Source organism: Actinia tenebrosa, unplaced genomic scaffold, assembly GCF_029948245.1.
Source record: "Actinia tenebrosa isolate PJP-AT-01 unplaced genomic scaffold, QUT_ActTen_1.0 PGA_scaffold1__47_contigs__length_23844297, whole genome shotgun sequence".
Classification (NCBI taxonomy): domain Eukaryota; kingdom Metazoa; phylum Cnidaria; class Anthozoa; order Actiniaria; family Actiniidae; genus Actinia; species Actinia tenebrosa.
The window spans coordinates 8,124,211-8,142,222 of NW_028292578.1; the positions used below are offsets into that span (position 1 = coordinate 8,124,211).

General features: G+C 37.8%; 3 protein-coding genes across 5 annotated transcripts; 2 read left to right on the forward strand and 1 right to left on the reverse strand.

The window, feature by feature from the left end:
- The first annotated feature begins 1,483 nt into the window (after positions 1 to 1,483).
- Positions 1,484 to 11,371, forward strand: LOC116287313 (solute carrier family 22 member 15-like). Its single transcript, XM_031693979.2, has 10 exons — positions 1,484 to 1,592; positions 3,044 to 3,350; positions 4,072 to 4,218; positions 4,956 to 5,236; positions 5,641 to 5,880; positions 6,527 to 6,661; positions 7,240 to 7,319; positions 7,614 to 7,722; positions 8,323 to 8,395; positions 9,245 to 11,371. Exons 2-10 carry the CDS (start codon positions 3,057 to 3,059, stop codon positions 9,479 to 9,481), a joined length of 1,596 nt encoding a protein of 531 aa, XP_031549839.2. The 5' UTR covers positions 1,484 to 1,592; positions 3,044 to 3,056; the 3' UTR covers positions 9,482 to 11,371.
- On the reverse strand, positions 11,117 to 17,963 carry LOC116287312 (uncharacterized). 3 transcript variants are annotated; one of them, XM_089032835.1, is made up of 2 exons: positions 17,589 to 17,963; positions 11,117 to 12,864 (listed from the first exon to the last, which is right to left on the reverse strand). In XM_089032835.1, exon 2 carries the CDS (start codon positions 12,809 to 12,811, stop codon positions 11,399 to 11,401), a length of 1,413 nt encoding a protein of 470 aa, XP_088888961.1. In that variant the 5' UTR covers positions 12,812 to 12,864; positions 17,589 to 17,963; the 3' UTR covers positions 11,117 to 11,398. The 3 variants fall into 3 exon arrangements, with proteins under 3 accessions (XP_088888961.1, XP_031549837.2, XP_031549838.2); XM_031693977.2 differs by lacking the exon at positions 17,589 to 17,963 and adding an exon at positions 14,448 to 14,546; XM_031693978.2 differs by lacking the exon at positions 17,589 to 17,963 and adding an exon at positions 14,395 to 14,530.
- Positions 15,588 to 17,025, forward strand: LOC116287241 (uncharacterized). Its single transcript, XM_031693893.2, has 2 exons — positions 15,588 to 15,948; positions 16,073 to 17,025. The coding sequence occupies exons 1-2, from the start codon at positions 15,810 to 15,812 to the stop codon at positions 16,477 to 16,479; spliced, it is 546 nt and encodes a 181-aa protein (XP_031549753.2). The 5' UTR covers positions 15,588 to 15,809; the 3' UTR covers positions 16,480 to 17,025.
- Positions 17,964 to 18,012: the final 49 nt, after the last annotated feature.

The following is an 18,012-nucleotide window of genomic DNA, read 5'->3' on the forward strand; positions in this document are numbered from 1 at the left end:
GAAAGTAAAGCGTTCATTAATCAGTTTGACTGAATGCACTCTATCTAACTTACAGGTAACTATTTAGTGGACGTCACTAAAATAGTAAAACCGCGCCAAATAACGGTCATGCTAATCCGGGGGTTTAGAATGAGTGAATAGACATTCATTTGTATCATCGTTTCTCCCCCTGATCTCAGTAGCTGTTTAATCGTAGTTTCAAATTTATGTGAGGTCAGCTAAAATAGTAACTAAATATAACTTATCTAATTTAGGAAAACACTTGTGATGTGACTTGTGATTGTGATGGCTGCTTGTCAACTTAAACATTGCGCTTGATATCAAAAACAAATGACTAGACAAGCGAAACAAATGACTAGACATAGAAGACAAGGGTCTTGGTGTAATGAAAATCAACTTGATGTATAAAAAGTACTGCTTGATCATGAAAAAATGCAACTTGAAGTTTTGTCACGTTTGGGCTAGCATAAGCTTATTTATTGTCTAGACACACAGGAGCTTACAATAAAGTTTTTACAATAACTTACAAATTTCTCGCGCGGTGATTGGTTATTTTTTTCATCAATAAGAGGCGGTTCTCCACCGGGTGGATCAGGGTGGATCGTGGATCAACCCTTGTAATGACGGCGCTGCGGAGTATGCCGGAGCAAGGCGTCTGTATTTTAAATTTACGAGGTAGTTCACCAAGGGAGAAAAACATTCCTTTATTATGTTTAATTTGCGCGACAGTTGGATTTGTTATCCTTAATTTATTTTTGGGGCTCTTCATACAGAGAGAAATTTCAAAGTGTTTTTTTTAGTTTCGCTTGATCTTTTGATCAGTGCAACTGTGGTTGTGATATGCAAATGATTACTCAACTTGACGCCGCTATTAGTTTTGTCACGCAACGCTGACTAAGATGTGTGAGATCTATCAAGAGAACCCCTACAGCAACCCCTAATTTATTTAATTTATTTTATGCACGACCCCACAAGCTTTTAGCTTTAAATTTTATCGTGTTTAAATAAAGGTATTCTATTCTATTCTATTCTATTCTATTCTATTCTACAGAACCTCCACAGAGAACCCTTAGAACCCCTGGGGCTCTTCATACAGTTCATACGGAGAGAAATTTCAAAGTATTTTTCTAGTTTTCGCTTGATCTTTTGATCTGCGTGAGTTAATACCAGCTGGATTCGCCTCAGTGCAATTGTCGTTGCGATATGCAAATAATGAATAAAGTGACAAATTAATATATTCATATTTCATGATTCAAGGTGCGCATAATTTTTCCTTGAAAGTAAAGATTCTGCATAAGAAAAATGACACTCAGGTTTCGATGATGAGATCCTTTGGTACTTGTGGTCAATATTTACTGCGTAAAATATGAACGAAGGGAGAGGGAGAGGGCAGGGAAGGGTATAATTTGAACAATATTGTTTCCTGCGGAGTGTGCCATTATTCCTTAGCCTGCGTCACATCCGGGGTCTGAAGTGACCTTTATACTAGCTTTTGACCTCTAACGAGATAAGGGTGGTATAAGACACATCCGTGGGGCGTCCAAGGGTCCTCGTCAGTTGGTTCATACGAAAAGAACTTGATTATAGACAAGGTAAGTTGTTCTTTTATCAATTCGTTCATAACGTTTATCTTTTTCGAGCATCTGACATCTGAATTGCTTATTTCCCTTGACTGTAGCTAGCAGAACTTTTTCATAATAATCCAACCGACCTACATCCGACCTCTTGGAGGCAATTGAGGGGAAAATTGAGACATTTACTGAGTTCTAGTTTGGATTTTTTCAAATGAACAGCTTTAATATAAAAGTTGAATGTCTTTCATGGCGCGAGAATGGGGTATATTGTATGGTGGGCAAATTGAACAGAACACTGACAACCTTGAATTGTAAAATAAAGGGGAATAACTATAAAATATCCCGCCAAAACCTTCCCCAATCCTAACCCTAAACCTAACCCCAAGGTACTCGATTGTTTATTCCTACAAAGCCTTCCCCAATCCTAACCCTAAACCTATACCCCAAGGTACTCGATTGTTTATTCCTACAAAGCCTTCCCCAATCCTAACCCTAAACCTATACCCCAAGGTACTCGATTGTTTATTCCTATATTAACGAACGCGTTAGGCGCGTAGGCAGCCCACTATATACTTTTCCTTGCGAAGTATTCTATAGTTGTACCCTAATTATATCTAGGGGTACAAATGACGTGGTCGGGTTTAGGGTTAGGATTGGGGAAGGTTTTGGCGGGGTATCCTATAGTTATGATTAGAAGAGATGCTGCAAAAGCATTTGAGTATTTCTTGCATAACAAAATAAGGGACGCCGCGCAGTGATTGCGTGACGTGATCTTGTTATACACCGAATCGAAATATGGCGACCAATTTGAATAACTATTGTTATGCACTGACTAGCAACTGACTAGCCTCCTACACATGTGAAAATGCTTTTATGTTTCCACGTGAACACGAGGCTAGTCAGTCGCTAGTCAGCGCAGAACAATAGTTATTCAAATTGGTCGCCATATTTCGATTCGGTGTATAGATAATATTCAAACATGTGGACATCTGCTTACTGTTTTTTCTTTAGATAAATTTCTAGTGTCAGGTAACTTTTTAGTGCCTTCTCTGTCACGCGTAACTATCGATTAAATAAACAAAGCATATTTTCATGACTTATACCTGCTAATCGCAAAACAGAATCACATATGAAGTAGAAGAGACCTCAAGGGAAAGCTGGTCTAAGTCTGGGAGAACATAGTGGCTTTTTCATCGAGAAAACGAGGATAACGTTTCTCAAAATATGACCGCCATTTTGTTTCAGTCACGCAACAGTTGCACAAAATGAATCGGCATAACACAGGAAGCCCGTCCCCCCTCCCCCTCCCTCCTTTCCCGGTTCCCAGACTCCTGGATGCGTCCCTGAAAAATGAAGTGCTTGTAAAATTAATTCTTTGGACCCAAATTTCCGTTCATTAAAAGCAAGATGTCTTCATTATGTTTTCTTGATTTTATTTATCATATATATATATATTTCATCCTACAAAGCCAAGGCACGAATATGGCGAATTCACCCAAAAAGAGCAAATGTTTACAGATGGAGAAGGAAAGGTCGGAATTTGACGATGTTTTCAAGCACAACATCAAGGAGTTCGGCTGTTATCAGAACGTTTTGTACTGGTTGACATTCTACCTATTTATTCCTATGGGCCTGCAGTTTGGTCTTATGGTGTTTGTGACAGGGACGCCTAATTTCCATTGTGCAACGGTTAACGTGACGTGTGAACGTGGAAAATGTTGCGATGAATGTACAGAGTACATCTTTGATGGGCCATTTACGAGCATTGTTTCTGAGGTAGGTTGCCTAGCAACAAGGCTGAAAAACGTATATGCGCATGCATTGTCCAGAACATAAACTTGGCATCTTGATAGCTTCGCACTTAAGATGGCTGACTACTTTGGTTAATAATTAGCAGAAAATTGAAAATTGAAACTTTTTTAACTTGAAATTTAATGCTGATTTCAAAAATGAAAAAAAAAAAAAAAAAAAAAAAAAAAAAGGGGTGTCCCGAGCTTGTTTTGAGATCATTGCTCCGGAATGACATGCGTTTGTACAATTTTAAAAGAAGCTTTGCACAAAAAATTATAAAACCGAAACTAAGGAAGAAACATGAGTAACTTACACTATATTTATAAAATACTGATAAAAGTTGTTTTAATAAGCTATTATAGACAATGGTAAAGCTTTTTTCTTTCAGGTTCTACGAGGTTTGCAAGTTATCGTAAAAACTGAGCACAAAACAAACAGAACGATTTTTTACATTGTTCTGATAAACAGAATTGTCTTAAACTTTGGAAAATAATGGGATATCACCTGTTATTCTGGGAAATTACAAACAAAATATAGAGTCCCGTGCAAAATTTGAGGGTTTTGCCCAATTGAAGTTATAAAAACGAGTATGGTTCTTCAATAAAACCGTGAAGATTATTCAGCGGTTTTTGAGCGCGTTCACATCGTGGGCTCAAATCGAATGTTCAAAAGTAGTCAGCCTATTATTTTTTATTTTTCTTTTCAGTGGAATCTTATCTGTGACCGCGCAAATCTAGGTGCTACTTCACAAGCAGTGTTTCTGGCAGGAATGTTTTTTGGTTCTCTCATATCTGGCATCGTGTCTGATTATTTTGGTCGACGCATATGTTTATTTTCTAGTCTGTTACTTATGGTAAGGATTTGTTCTCTCTTCTCTACCTCCCTCCCTTGTTCGCGACCATCCCTCTTTCATTACTTTCTTCCCCTTTCACTACCTTCCTATAACTATACTTATCCTTCCCTTTCTACTCCTTTCCTTTTTCTTCCTCCCTCCTTCCTCCCTCCCTCCCTACCATCGCTCCTTCCTTGTTCCTTCCTTCTTTCTTCATTACTATACTTATCCTTCCCTCTCTACTCCTTCCCTTTTTCTTCCTCCATCCTTCCTTCCTCACTACTGTCGCTTCTTCCTCGTCCCTTCCTTCCTCGTCCCTTCCTTCCTTCTTCCTTCCTTCTTCGTTACTATACTTATCCCTCCCTCCCTCCCTTCTTTATTATTATTTATCCCTCATTAATATTCTCGCATTCTTACCTTTCCCATTATTCCCTTATCATTCGTGAAAATAAACTGCGTAGTGGCAGCCATGCATCGCGACTTAGAACCGCACCAATTATCCGCATACAATACCGTAACGAACACTTGCAATGTAAAGGAGTTTTATCTGATCTATAGTTTCTTTTGTGGGAAAATATTGGGCTGAGAACTGCAGTCTTAACCAGCAACTGACTGGGTCTTGATTTCGTGAGAAGTTGGTGCACTTATGGGAGCTGGATCGCCGGAAGCTGGCCGTAATATAGTTAAATAAAAATGAATTTAGAAATGAATTTCATTAGGTTGACCATATAGGATTGATACGAGCCATTTTTCTCTAGGTTCTCTGTACAAGTATCTCATCAGCCGTAGATTGTTTATCTCTGTTTCTTCTCCTTCGCTTTGGTTCAGGCTTCTCGCTACCAGGTGTCATGGTGACCCAGTATGTCTATGTCATGGAATTGGTCGGACCATCAAAACGAACGCTGTCTGGTAAAGTCACTGATTTTGGCTGGGTTCTTGGTGCCTGCTTCACTGCAATGCTTGGTTACCTGATAAGAGAATGGCGGGTGTTGCTTTTGGTCGGCAGTGCGCCCGGTCTTTTATTTCTCTTCGCCTTCAAGTGAGTTATTATAATTATAATAATAATAATAATAATAATAATAATAATAATAATGATGATGATAATAATAATAATAATGGTTTAATCATTAGAATCCACGAGGTGGCTCTTCTCCTATTGATAAAACTATCTAATTTACAATAACATACACACAAGATAAATTTACGATAAACTATGAAGCTATAAAATAAATTAGACATAATAAGAAATAAGATTGACATAATTACTATTGGATTATTCTAAGCTAGACAATTATTATACTCAAAAGTTTATACTCCCATATCGAGTTCGCATTTGCTCATTCTTAGCAGCGATTGTGTACAAATGCGTTCTTTTATTTTATTAAGGTCCATTGTATGCACAATAATTTATTGACCTCTGATTTATCATTTTCTCAACTTCAGATTTATACCGGAAACAGCTCGCTGGCTTTTTGCGCACGACAAACTCGATGACGCGCATGCTGTTTTGATGAAGTGCGCTGACAAGGAGCGCGTAAATCCTGGTGAGGTTCGTAAGGTTTTGGAAGATCTGAAGGAAGACGAACGAGAAAGGGCAAAGATCGATGTAAAGAAAGTGTCGCCTCTGGATATGATCAAGACACCCAAACTACGGAAAAGAACAATCATTTTGTGCTACAACTGGTGAGAACTGAAGGAATTTTAGTGGGGGAGGGGTGGGGAGGTGACAAGAGGGAGGAGGAGAGGAGAAAAGAACGATCACTTTGTGCTACAACTGGTGAGAACTGAAGGAATTTTAGTGGGGGTGGGGTGGGTAAGTGACAAGAGGGAGGAGGAATGACGTATTAAAAGTGCGTGTGTATCTCTTGATAAGATATTTCTTTCTTTCGTTCTCTCCTTCTCCTCCTCTTCCTTCTTCAGTGGTCTTCCTCTTTCTTTTTTCCCTTCGTCTTCTTCTTCTCTTTTTCTCGATCCATTTGTTTCGTTTTACTTTTATTTAGGCTGTGTTCATAATGTATGGCAGGGGGGGGGGGGGGGGGGGGGGGGCAGGTGAAAATTTGAAATGTCCAGAATAATTCTTAACACCCCCGTTAAAGTCATGCAAAAAAACCAACCAAACAAAAACAAAACAAAACAAAGCAAAACAAAACAAAAACAAAAAACTAAAAACAAAAAACAAAAACCAAAAAACAAAAAAACAACAAAAAACAAAAAAACGATTCTGCCAAAATTTTCCCGATCCCCTCAATTTCACCTGCCCCCCCCCCCCCCCCCCCCTCTGACAAACATTATGAACGCAGCCGTACCTCCTAACTTTCATTTATTCCAGGTTTGTTGTCAGTATCGTCTATTTCGGGTTCGTTCTTTACGTCACTAGTTTGTCAGGGGATGTCTACATGAACTTTTTCCTCATGTCAGTCATTGATCTCGTGCACACTCCTATCGTCTGGTTTGTTCTGCAGAAGTAAGTTGAAAAAAAGATCTTTCTTCTTATGGAAGAGAAAGAGGAAGAATGGATAGATAGAGCGTTTTCACTCACGTGAAAAGGCAGCCATAAACAATGGAAACTCTCTGCACAGTATTTGCATAAAAATAGAGTTCAATTCATGGAGGATAGAAAATGTATTGTTTTGGTACCCCATAATGGCCGCTGTGACATCACGTGAAAACGCTCTATAGATGAGGATAGTAGAATAAAGAAAAGAAAGAAAGGATGGAGGATAGAAGGAAGGATGCATGCATGCATGGGAAAGGTGGAGAGAAGAAGAAAAGAAGAAAAGAAGGAAGGATGGGGGACGATGATAGAAAGAAGGAACAATACATGGATGAGGCATGGAGGAAGCGAGCGAGATAAGGAGTAAGGAATGAAGGAAGGATGCATGGATGGGTGGATGAGAGAGGGAACGCGAATTGGAATCCCCTTAAGAGGACAGTGTACCCTAATGGTAACGACCCTAATTACACTTCCTGCAAGAATTTGTAGCAAATATCAAGGTTAGATCTTCCATTCGACGTTAAAAAAGAATCTTTTGGCATTTGCAGGTTTGGTCGTCGGATTTCTTACTTTTCTATCATGATGATTGGTGGCGTGGCATGTATATTGGTGTTAGCTGTGCCCAAAGGTATTCCTATCATTACTTTAATTGCATACCCTAAGAGAGGGGTGAAACACGAATTGCTTTTACATTTAGTTGAGAAAGTAAACTATTTCACAGACTCCATTTTGGGCGCCATTTTGGTTTGCGCTAGCTGCATGCTCATTTTGTTTTTAGTTAAATTGATAAATAAAATGAAATTGTATTTTAGGGAAAGGTCGAAGGCCCCCCCGCTCCCCCCTTCAACGCACACTCCTAAACCACTGGCAGAGAAGTAAAAATTCTATATTAACTTAATTTTAAATTTTTGATATATTTTAGAATATACTGCATTGGTAACAACTATTGCTATGATTGGAAAGTTTTGCGATACAGCCGCCTTCTCTAACATATACCTGTACACCAGTGAACTGTACCCAACCGCCATCAGGTATTTTAGTCTATACTTACTGTAGTCTACTCTAACATATACCTGTAGAACAGTGAACTGTATTCCACCGTCATCAGGTATATAGGTCTATACTTACTGTAGTCTACTGTACCATATACCTGTACACTATTGAACTGTACCCAACCGTCATCAGGTATATAGGTCTATATTTACTGTAGCATACTCTAACATATACCTTTAGAACAGTGAACTGTACCCAACCGTTATCAGGCATATTGCTCGAAAAATTCCTCTGACTACCAAATTGGACTCCGCCTATGGCCTCATCCAATTTTGGAAGTCAATTACATATACTAATCATGGAGTCCTATTACATATACTAATTCTTTCATTTCGCTGTGGCCACTAGCTGAGACTGTATTTGTCCTGATTTCTGAACAATTCAAATTCAGTTTCTCGACCATGCTTGTAAATAGCCAACTGGTTACCTCCTTGCCAGTTGGGATTCTTAACATACACTTTATGTTTCTTTGATTATTTTTTCATTTCATTGTCCCTAATTAGTTGCATAATTTAAATACATTGACACTTAAATAAAGTTTATTTATTTATTTTCATTTTTTTATGTTTTTGTATCAGAAACACTGCCATGGGAACCCTATCAATGTGTGCACGCATTGGTGGGATTATAGCACCCTACATAGTCATGATGGTATGTTCCAAACTACCCGTCTACCCATCTTTCTTAAAAGCATGTTTTATTTATTTATTTTATTTACATTCATATTTTAACAGGAAGCTTCTTCACTTATAAATGTGATTTTCAAGAAGGTCCTGATAAATAAGATATTTTGACAATAATATGCAAAAAGAGAATTTGGAGGTTGAATATCGAAACCAGCTCGTTACTGAAAAGTCAACATCATTATTACTAGTATGTGAAATTGTAAAAGATGAAAAGTTCAAATTATTTAGGTTTACAGGTTTAAAAGAAATTCGATTTAAAATGGTTGATATTAGAACATTGTTTAAGAGTGTCACTCAGATTGTTCCATTCTTTCATGGCTTGAAACTGCATTGTTCGTTTTCCCCAGTTAGTTTTGGGTCGTGGTAAGCGAAACTCGCTTCCATGCCTCGTGTTGTAGCCATGCTCATTGAGCTTATTCAGCTTTAGATTTGATGATAATAATCTGTTTTTACATTTGAATATATATAAACATCGATGGTAGTATCTGCGCTTACTGAGTTCCATCCAATTAAGTTCTTTCCGAGCATCAGATGCTGAGGAGTATGGAGGTCGATCCAGGATGATCTTGACCGCTTTGTTGTGCAGGGTTTGAAGAGATTCCATAAGCGTGATATTATCTTTATCTCCCCAAACAATATCACCATAATCAAAAAGCGGTAGGACCAAGCTGTTGAAATACAAGAGTCTAGCGAATTTAGGCAAAAGATGTTTGATGTAAAAATATTCTGGTTCAAGATTTTTATTTATTTATTTATTTAGATTTACTATCGATCTTAAAGTTTTTTTAAAGGTCTATTTCTTTTTTTATAACAGGCGCAGCTTCCAGGCATAAATCTGACGCTCCCTATAGCGATATTTGGCATTTGCACAGTGACTGCTGGGATAGCATCACTATGGTTACCCGAAACACTAAATTCTGGTATGCAGCAAACTATCGAAGAGGCGGAAGAAGCTCCAGAAGACTACAGCATTCCTTTCTGTGGGAAACCGAGGGTCGTGGAAGCGAATGACGGGGATGTAAATCCTGATGAATGTGAGAGCGCTATGTGATGAATGCTGTGGAATATACCCCTGTGTTCCTTGATCACAAACGCATTTTTACTCAGGCTTAACCTCGAATCAGTGTCTAAATATTCACAAATACCAACGGTAAAGTAAATAATTCACAACTTGAACAACACAAACACTTTGAAATTCCACCCACCTTCAATGGAACGCACGAATATTCTACTCTAAATCGAGCCTAACCTTAAGCAATAGAGAACTCGAAACTCGTATATTGAGATATAGAAATATAGATAAGTTATAATGCTTGGGAACGAGGTTATTCTAGGTGAAAGCCCTTGGAATTAAATTCGGAAAAATTAATTTCCGACCTCGCTGGGAATCGAACCCACGAACCCTTCGGAATTGTACTACCGATGCTCTACCAGCTGAGCTAGAGGTCAGACTGAGAGCAGGCCGGGGTGAAATAGATGTTAGGTCGCGGTAATTATGATGCAAAACGATACGAAACTCGTATATTAGTTATAGCTATGTTAGAGCAACCTTACATGAACAGTTATAGAAACATATATAATTAGCGACAAAGTAAAAAAAGAAATCAATAGGATTAGCGTCTACTACTATTCATTATGCCAAGAGAGCATAAATAAGAGAGGGAAACTTCTTAATAACGCGCGCGCCATATAAATTCCCGGTTGGGGTATTTTTAGTAACCGGATGCAGTTTAAACTTCGCCTTACCCTACTCCCGTGTGTCATCAACACTTGCGCAACGCAGCGCTTTTTCTGTTTTGATCGCTAAAAAACGAAACAGAATTTTGCAATAACTTACAAATTTCTCGCGCGCTGATTGGTTATTTTTTATCATCGATAAGAGGACAGACAAAGCTGACGTCAACCAGCGCGAGCTCTTTCCGTTGATTGTTTTGATCGCTAAAAATGAGAAGTTTTATCGTTTTTGTTATTGTAAAAAACAAATTGACATCAGATTCTTATGTGTCTGTCCTCTTATTGACGATAAATTTCGCCATAAAAATCTGATGTCAATTTGTTAAAGAACGCGCGCGCAAATTGATGACGCACGGGAGTAGGGTAAGGCGAAATTTAAACTGCCTCCGATTACCCAAAATAGCCCAACCGAGAATTTAGATGGCGCGCGCGTTACTAAGAAGTTTACTTCTCTTATTCATGCTCTCTTTATTATGCTTACTACTTTTCACTGGTCAAGCTAAATCACTCTAGCTTTTGCCTTTGTACGTATATAACAACTATGGCATATGTCCCAAAATCTGTCGGACGGAGTTCAATAGTTAGATTAATGCCTTTATTTATTCAATTATAATCCTCAAATGTTTAGCTAAACGTAGCCTTAGGAGATCAAGCTCATAAAGTTCGCAACAAAAGAGTTCTATGCTTATCGAAGCGAACATTTTTACTTAGCTTCCTTGTGATAATAATATTATAATGTTCCAAACTACCGCTGTGTTCCTTGATTACAGACTTATTTACTCAGGGTTAGCCTCGTATCAGTGTCTAAATATTCGCAAATACCAACGGTAAAGTAAAGAATTCACAACTTTAACATGCAATACAAACTCTGAAATTCCAAGGACCTTCACTAGAACACATGCTGAACACATGAAGATTTTACTCAAAATCAAGGATAACCTTGAGCAACAGAGAACTCGAAACTAGAGTATTTTAATGTCCCCTATATCAGTGATACATGTCAAGTAAGTGCTTCCTAGGACACAGGGTCTATGGTTTAAGGTTGTTTTTCAAGAAAACTAGAAAGACTAGCTACTAGAGCAGCACATTCTACTCTAGAGTGTTGGTTCTGCCGGGGTTTGAATCCACGACCTTACGCACAACAGTCGTTGTACTCAAAAAGCTGAGTCTCAAAAATTAACTATATAAAATAATGTTCTAACGTTTGGATAGTGGTAAGATTACATTTGTAGATTCAAGCAACTGCTTTAGCTATTTGACCACCCAACTTCCCCGTTGCAAAGGAAACGATGGCTCCAGCTCCAATCGCCGCCCAACCTGCAGGACCTGACAGTGCAGCAACACTAATAGCAGCACCCACAAAACCAGTGCCTATCACATCACCTACAAATTCACCTAGTCGTTCTTTCTTTTGTTCTTTATATTCCTCAGCACTAAGGCTTCCCTCTTCCTTTTCCTTATCCAAGTCCTTTAAGTCATGATAGAGGAACAAACCTCCTACGACGGCTGACAAACCAGCTGCAGTCATACCGGCTTTTGCTGCGTTTTTAAACCCGACTTCAGCTACTGCTTTAGAACTTGTCTTGGTTATATTGACGGAGGCTTCCTTTGCTGTTTTACCAGCCGCTCCCTGTACACCTTGGCGGGCGGCTTTTCCACTCATTCTGTTGATAGCCTTGGTGCCCACTTTAACACTTTGTTTTGATGTTGCCATTGCCGCTTTTGAGCTGGCATTTTGGGTGGCCTTAGAAACAACATTTTTTGACGCCTTTGAAGCAATCTTTTTCGTTGCCTTTCTCACCATTTTCCTTCCAGCCTTATCGACTACATATTTTTTCACAATCTTTGGGGCTACTTTTGAAACATCTTTGGCTGTATTCTTCATTAACTTCTCATTTGCTAAGCCAAGTGCTTTCATAGCCAGTGGCTTGGCAAGATCTTTTCCTCTAACTCTAACTGTTCCTTCTTTATGAAGACTTTCAAAACATTGCTTCAAGAATACCGTAAGAAGAGCAAATGCAGTAGCTTCAAAACAAACTGACAAAGCTGGCAAAACATGTTTTACCTGGAATTCCATAATCTTGTCAACAGCTTCAGGCATCAATTCAATCAATTTATCTATGGCATGACTAAGTTCAGCCCTGTCAATACAAAATTCCTTATCAGCGCATTCTTTACGAAGCATATGCAACAGTTTCTCAACAGAAGGAGTTGTCCCAGGGGTAAAGACGGCTTCTTGGACTGAATTCATAGCATTACGTACAAGTTTTTTTATGTATTCACTTGTATTAGGAATGGCTGTTTCGATTATCAGTTCTGGGATGTTTTTCTTTGCCAGTTGAATGATTTCATCTTTGTTTAATACTCTGCCTTTCTGTAAGAAGGTTTCCAATCCTCTGATAATAGAGGGCTTCAGCGATATCAGCTGTTTTTCTGCTGAAACACCGAAAGTGGACTGGATAAGTCTTGACAACTCTGGGATCAGATACTCGGAAACACATCTATCCACGCCTTGTATTTCTTGTATCTTCAGGCTGCTAAGTATGGGACTCAACCTCTCCTTTATGAAGGCAACTTTCACTGGATCTTTGATAAAGCATCCTAGTAAATCTGAAAGAAATTCCTCAAAATTTGGAAGACCGTTCATCTTTATTGACTGAGCTTCAACCAGTGGAGAAAACCAACAATAATATTATCAACCTATAATGCAAACATATAAGGTTAAGTTCTACAGTTTAATCAAGAGAGTTCACTGGGAACTTGAAAGGTGGAAATAAATTTCCCAGTCCCCCCCCCCCCCCCCCCCCCATTTTGACCAAATGACATAGACCAAGCCTATGTTTTGCTCAAATCTCAATTTCAATCCCATTCCCATTTTTGATTATTATTTTTTGTTTGTGAATCCCATTCCCATTGGATAAAATCCCATTTTCCCAGCCCCCCAAAAAGGTAAATCCCAGCTCAATAAACTATTTACCCCTTCAGGACCCTCTATGACAGAGATAGTGGCCTCCATGCAAGTGAAGAGGAAAAACCAAACAAACAATAGAAACCCTTGCAGCACTTTGCAATGCTGCTCAATCTTGGGACAAAATAATAGGTTCCAATTCTCAGGAGATTGGAATTCTTTTGTTTTGTCCCCCAGATGGAGCTGCTTTGACGTCACATGCAAGGGGTCTATACAGTGTTTTCCTATCCTTCTAGGCTTGCTCAGTATGCAGTTTCTCATAAATTAGACTCAGTCAAATAAATGACAAATGTTCTCAATGATTTACAGTACGACTAAATCAACCAAGGCCACCCAAACAAATAAATTGAAATTGAATCACCGAGAACAATGGGAATTTTGACAAAATCTTCTTTCTCTCCAAAAGTTTGGCTTCAAATTGTCCAGTATTCCTCCCTTCTCTGCTTTGTAAATGCAATTTATTGTGTTTTTTCTTTGTGTTGTTGTCATTCTGTCCCCCTCTGGCGACCATGATCCTTAGCGTTAAAACAATAGACTGTTTTGATGTGACGTCAATATGAAATAGGGCAATTTTCAAAGAAATTAGCCAATTATGATTGAGTATTTAAACAATACACAAATTTTCACATTTTCCTCTTCATAGTCATACATCAGTTTACTTTTTCAGTGTGTTAGTATGATCAGGAGTGAACAAGAAACAGTCTAAACTCAAAAAATACTCATAAAAGAAAAAAAGAAAAAATCTAAAAGTATGTAAAGTCGTTTTCCATACGATTCACTATAGTGGGCTTCCTGTGGAACGCACCACTGCATGCCGGGATAAGGGATAGGGAAAATTCCCATAGGTTGAAAAGAAAATTCCCTGCTTCAGGCACCGAGGTATTTTTGCGTGTTTTTTTATTTCTTATTTATTTTATTTATTATTTTATTCTATAAATTTGTACGTAAAAATCACGATCACTATCGTTATCAATTACCTTGAAAAGAATTTTGTCACTGTTAGGTGACGTATACCTATCGATGATGAAAATGTTTACTTTGGTGTTAATGATTACGGGAAAGTTCCTCCGGGCTTTTACCCAAATATAAACGCAGATAAAAAGCATTAAAAAGAAAAACAAAAGTGAATTTCATACTTCGTCCTCATGTAATTAGTCCGATATCTACAACAAAAAATAAACCTCCTCACGCGGCGATTTCTGTCCTGTGTCGCTTGCATTCAAAAAACAGAAAACACTAAATATATGTAAATGTTTTCTAACCTGAAAGAAACGGTGAAAGACAAGGCCAAATAAATGTTCTTTCTCTCTCTTACCTTGACCGGTAAGTTGTGGACGACGACTTTGTTCGATCAAAGGCTAAATCTGAAGGTCTCTGTGTTTCCAAGAAACAGACTCGAATGGCAGACTGAGGCGAGTCCGGTTAAGCACAGGCGGCCCAAGCTATGTTTCTGTCGAAGAAAATCTCGTTTTGACATTTTTAGTCTCATTATGATGGTTATTGTTTTAATGTTACTGGAGACCTTCGTGTAGTTCGTCTTTTTAAAATTAAAGTGCGGAAAAACGTTTAAGCGACATTGAATTTTTTCGACGTTTCAACTTTAAAACTCAATAACTTTTTAAAGAAGCAAATCAAAAATCAAAAATCGCACACACACTAGTTTTGTAGTTTATATTTTGTAGTTTTAGTGAAATTCTTTTGGCTATAATGTCCATTAATTCACATCTATGGAACGTACCCGATTCGTGTCTAAGGCTCCGGCATTGTTTCAAATTAGAAAATCGCTTTCAAATGTTATATTTTTCGTAATCTTTATCATCTGACCTTCGACGTTATATAGTTTTATGGGGCTTTGTTGAACGTGTTGCGTAGCGAAAGTTTTATACGTAACGTACCCTGAAAGTCTCCAGTAACCTCTGAAAAACCTTTTTAGACTTTCTTAGGCCCAGTGTGAATTCGTTCTTAAAACCGGCAATTCACCATTTGAAATTATGGGATGCCGAGGGGATGGTACTTGCTGGTAGTTGGAACAATATGCCAAACAACAAGACTTTCAAATTATTTGAAAATGTAATCCCGCCACTCTCTACGTGTTTAACCCCTTTTGTTACCAAAATTCAAGATGGACGCGGTATCAGTAAAAAGGTCTAAATGTGTTTTCTATACTAACTGAAAAGCTATTAAACTAAGGCCGACAAGGATTATGGTAGATACATTTTACATGTTTCAACCGCTTGATAACTGTTGATGGACTTGCTCATCTTTTACCAATTATAGTCTCACCTCTCCTGAGCATCCTCAAGCTGCAGTTTGTATCAAAAAAGCTTTACTTGTTTGTAATGAATTGTTTCCCATGATGCTCAGTGATCTCAGCTTTTTGGGGTTTTTTTTGGGCTAATACGGACGTTTTCTTTGGTGCCTTTGTTGTCAGTATTAATGGGTTTCACTGTAATGATACAGCAATAAGGAAAGATCTTGGTTTCGACAACTGATCATGAGCTTACGCGCATATCGCAACAGAGCATGGATTTGGGCTTCCTGTGTTTCGCACGCGCACTGTCTGATTGTGATGCAAATCAGTTGATTCGAGTAACGCGTCTATTGTGATCTAATTAAGATCTCTCATCGCCATGGTACCCCGATAGATGTCGAGTAAAGATGAACTACCATCCTTAAAATGCCTACACAGGCAAAGAAAAACGTTCCTACACATCACGGTGAAAAAACTACGAAGGTAAAGAAGAAGAAGAAAAAGGACTCGGCCAAAACAACGACTAGAAAAGATTCTCAAACTGGATCAGATTCCACTACCGAAGGTATTACTTTGTTTACTGTAGTTATGATTCTCATTTACAACCTATGCTCTAATTATTATCGATTCAATTGTACTTATCTAGAATTACTTATTAAAAGTACGAATCTTTATTTGTTCTTTTTTAGAACACAATAAAAAATTAAAAGCTAAAGTTATTGCGTTTGGAAGGACGTGTGTTTCGAGTGACTCTTACCCTAGCTCTTCAAGTCGAGAGAATGGTAATGCAAGCAGTTGTCTTGTAAGTAGTACAGACGGACGAAGTACGAGTAGCAGTGGCGAAAACCTTGAGCTGTCTTTCCCTACTGCATCTTCAGATATAGACTGTACAAGAAAGGACGAAGACAAAGATTCGTTCACAAAATCTATGAATACAAAGACGATTCTTAATGAAAGCCTTCGGTGGGAGGGCCACCTCGAAGATGTTCAGGAAGAACAAGATAGAATACGGGTTTATAAAATGAATCGAAGAAAAAGGTATATGGCTTTATTACAAACCAATGAAGACGATTCTTTTGGGCAGTTTTATGCGTGAATAATATGTAATATTTAGCTAAAAAAAACTAATTATTTTTATAAAAGCAAAATTAGAACTCAATTTACTCAACTAAAGTTTATTTCTTATAATTTTTGAATTCAGTTTATACCCTCGCTGAATCTCAGTTAAGCTTATTTATCTTTTGCTATTACTGCGGATATAAGCTATAAAGTACTCTTAAAAAGGTTGTAAATATGAATTTGGGAACTGGTTTATGAGTAATTCGTAAATCTGTATGATGAGGTCATCCATCTTTCTAACTCTGTCTAGAATTTCAGTGTACAGGCTTTTCTTTGTCACGCACTGTATATGTAAAGTACAGTTTATCGAAAAGTTTACGAAAACTTTTACTCAGGAAAAAACTATCAAACGCTCTTTTCAAAATCGTTCGTTTTAGGAATTGTACATATAAATATAAGTAGAAAAAGGAACGTGTGCTTAAGGAAATAAAACTTTGGATTTAACAATGAAGAACGAATGGTAAAGTTAATCTATCTATTGTTTTTAATGTTTTTTGATTGACTAGTAAACGTTCTATACTTTTTTTGGTTTCTTAATTTGTATACGATGTGAATATTGCATGTACAGGCTTTGAAGAGAAATTTTTTGGGCGGATTTTTAAAAACGACTTATTAAAGAATCGATTTTTGTGAGTCTTTTCTTCAAAACAAGCTAATTAGTAAAAGTTCAAAGAATGTGAACTAATCCTTCTGGGAATTCCAAAAAGCTTCGCAAAAAGATAATCAAGCTTTTGCAGTGTGCATTTAACATGTGCGACTACATTAGATGGCGAAACGTAACTGTGAGAGAACTATATAACATATTGACGAATGTGAAGGCCATGCAATGTGTAGTCGTACTGACAGCGTATTTTTCAGTAAAGAGAAGAATATTTTGCGTGGGAAACATACAGCGTATCATAGCTCTATTTTAGTCGTTTTTTATCATGATTAAACAACAACTTTGCGTTTTGATTGGATAAACGCGTGAAAACACTGTAAAGCCATTTCAATGCTTGTAACAGACTTACAACTGTATTGGAGTTGAACTTCCTTTAAAAAAATGTTCGACTTTGATTCAAAGTACGCTCAGTATTTTCTTCTTACTTGTTATACTGTTTCTTTTCATGCTGCCCTCCATTCTGCTTCTTTTAAGAATCTTCTTGTTTCTTTTCTTCACTTTATCATAATCAGTTCTTCTTCCTAGTTCGTCATCGTTGTCTTCTTCTTCTCGTTCTCCTCCTCTTCACTTGTCTCCTTTTTGCTTTATCAGTTCTTCATGTCCCTTCAAGCTTTTAAGTTGCACTACTGATTTTTCAAGGGAAAAACTTGGAAAAACCTTATTTCACAACAGCTCACAACCTCAAACTATCAACCCATATTTCCACCTTTCCAGACTCCTAGACTCTCTAGACAATATCACACACACACAAAAAAAACTAATAAAATCGGAGTATACAAAGACCGACGCTAGATGCTATCAGCAACATCTAGCAATTCAAATAACGGCGAGTCGCTCTGCCAACCATTC

Excerpts from the sequence above, each read along its gene's own strand:
- LOC116287312 (XM_089032835.1), bottom strand. The coding sequence starts at position 12,811 with ATGAACGGTCTTCCAAATTTTGAGGAATTTCTTTCAGATTTACTAGGA.
- LOC116287313 (XM_031693979.2), top strand. The coding sequence starts at position 3,057 with ATGGCGAATTCACCCAAAAAGAGCAAATGTTTACAGATGGAGAAGGAA. Across the intron at positions 7,723-8,322 it reads CTGTACCCAACCGCCATCAG|AAACACTGCCATGGGAACCC; the intron begins GTATTTTAGTCT and ends TTTTTGTATCAG. Across the intron at positions 8,396-9,244 it reads CACCCTACATAGTCATGATG|GCGCAGCTTCCAGGCATAAA; the intron begins GTATGTTCCAAA and ends TTTTTATAACAG.
- LOC116287241 (XM_031693893.2), top strand. The coding sequence starts at position 15,810 with ATGCCTACACAGGCAAAGAAAAACGTTCCTACACATCACGGTGAAAAA. Across the intron at positions 15,949-16,072 it reads ATCAGATTCCACTACCGAAG|AACACAATAAAAAATTAAAA; the intron begins GTATTACTTTGT and ends GTTCTTTTTTAG.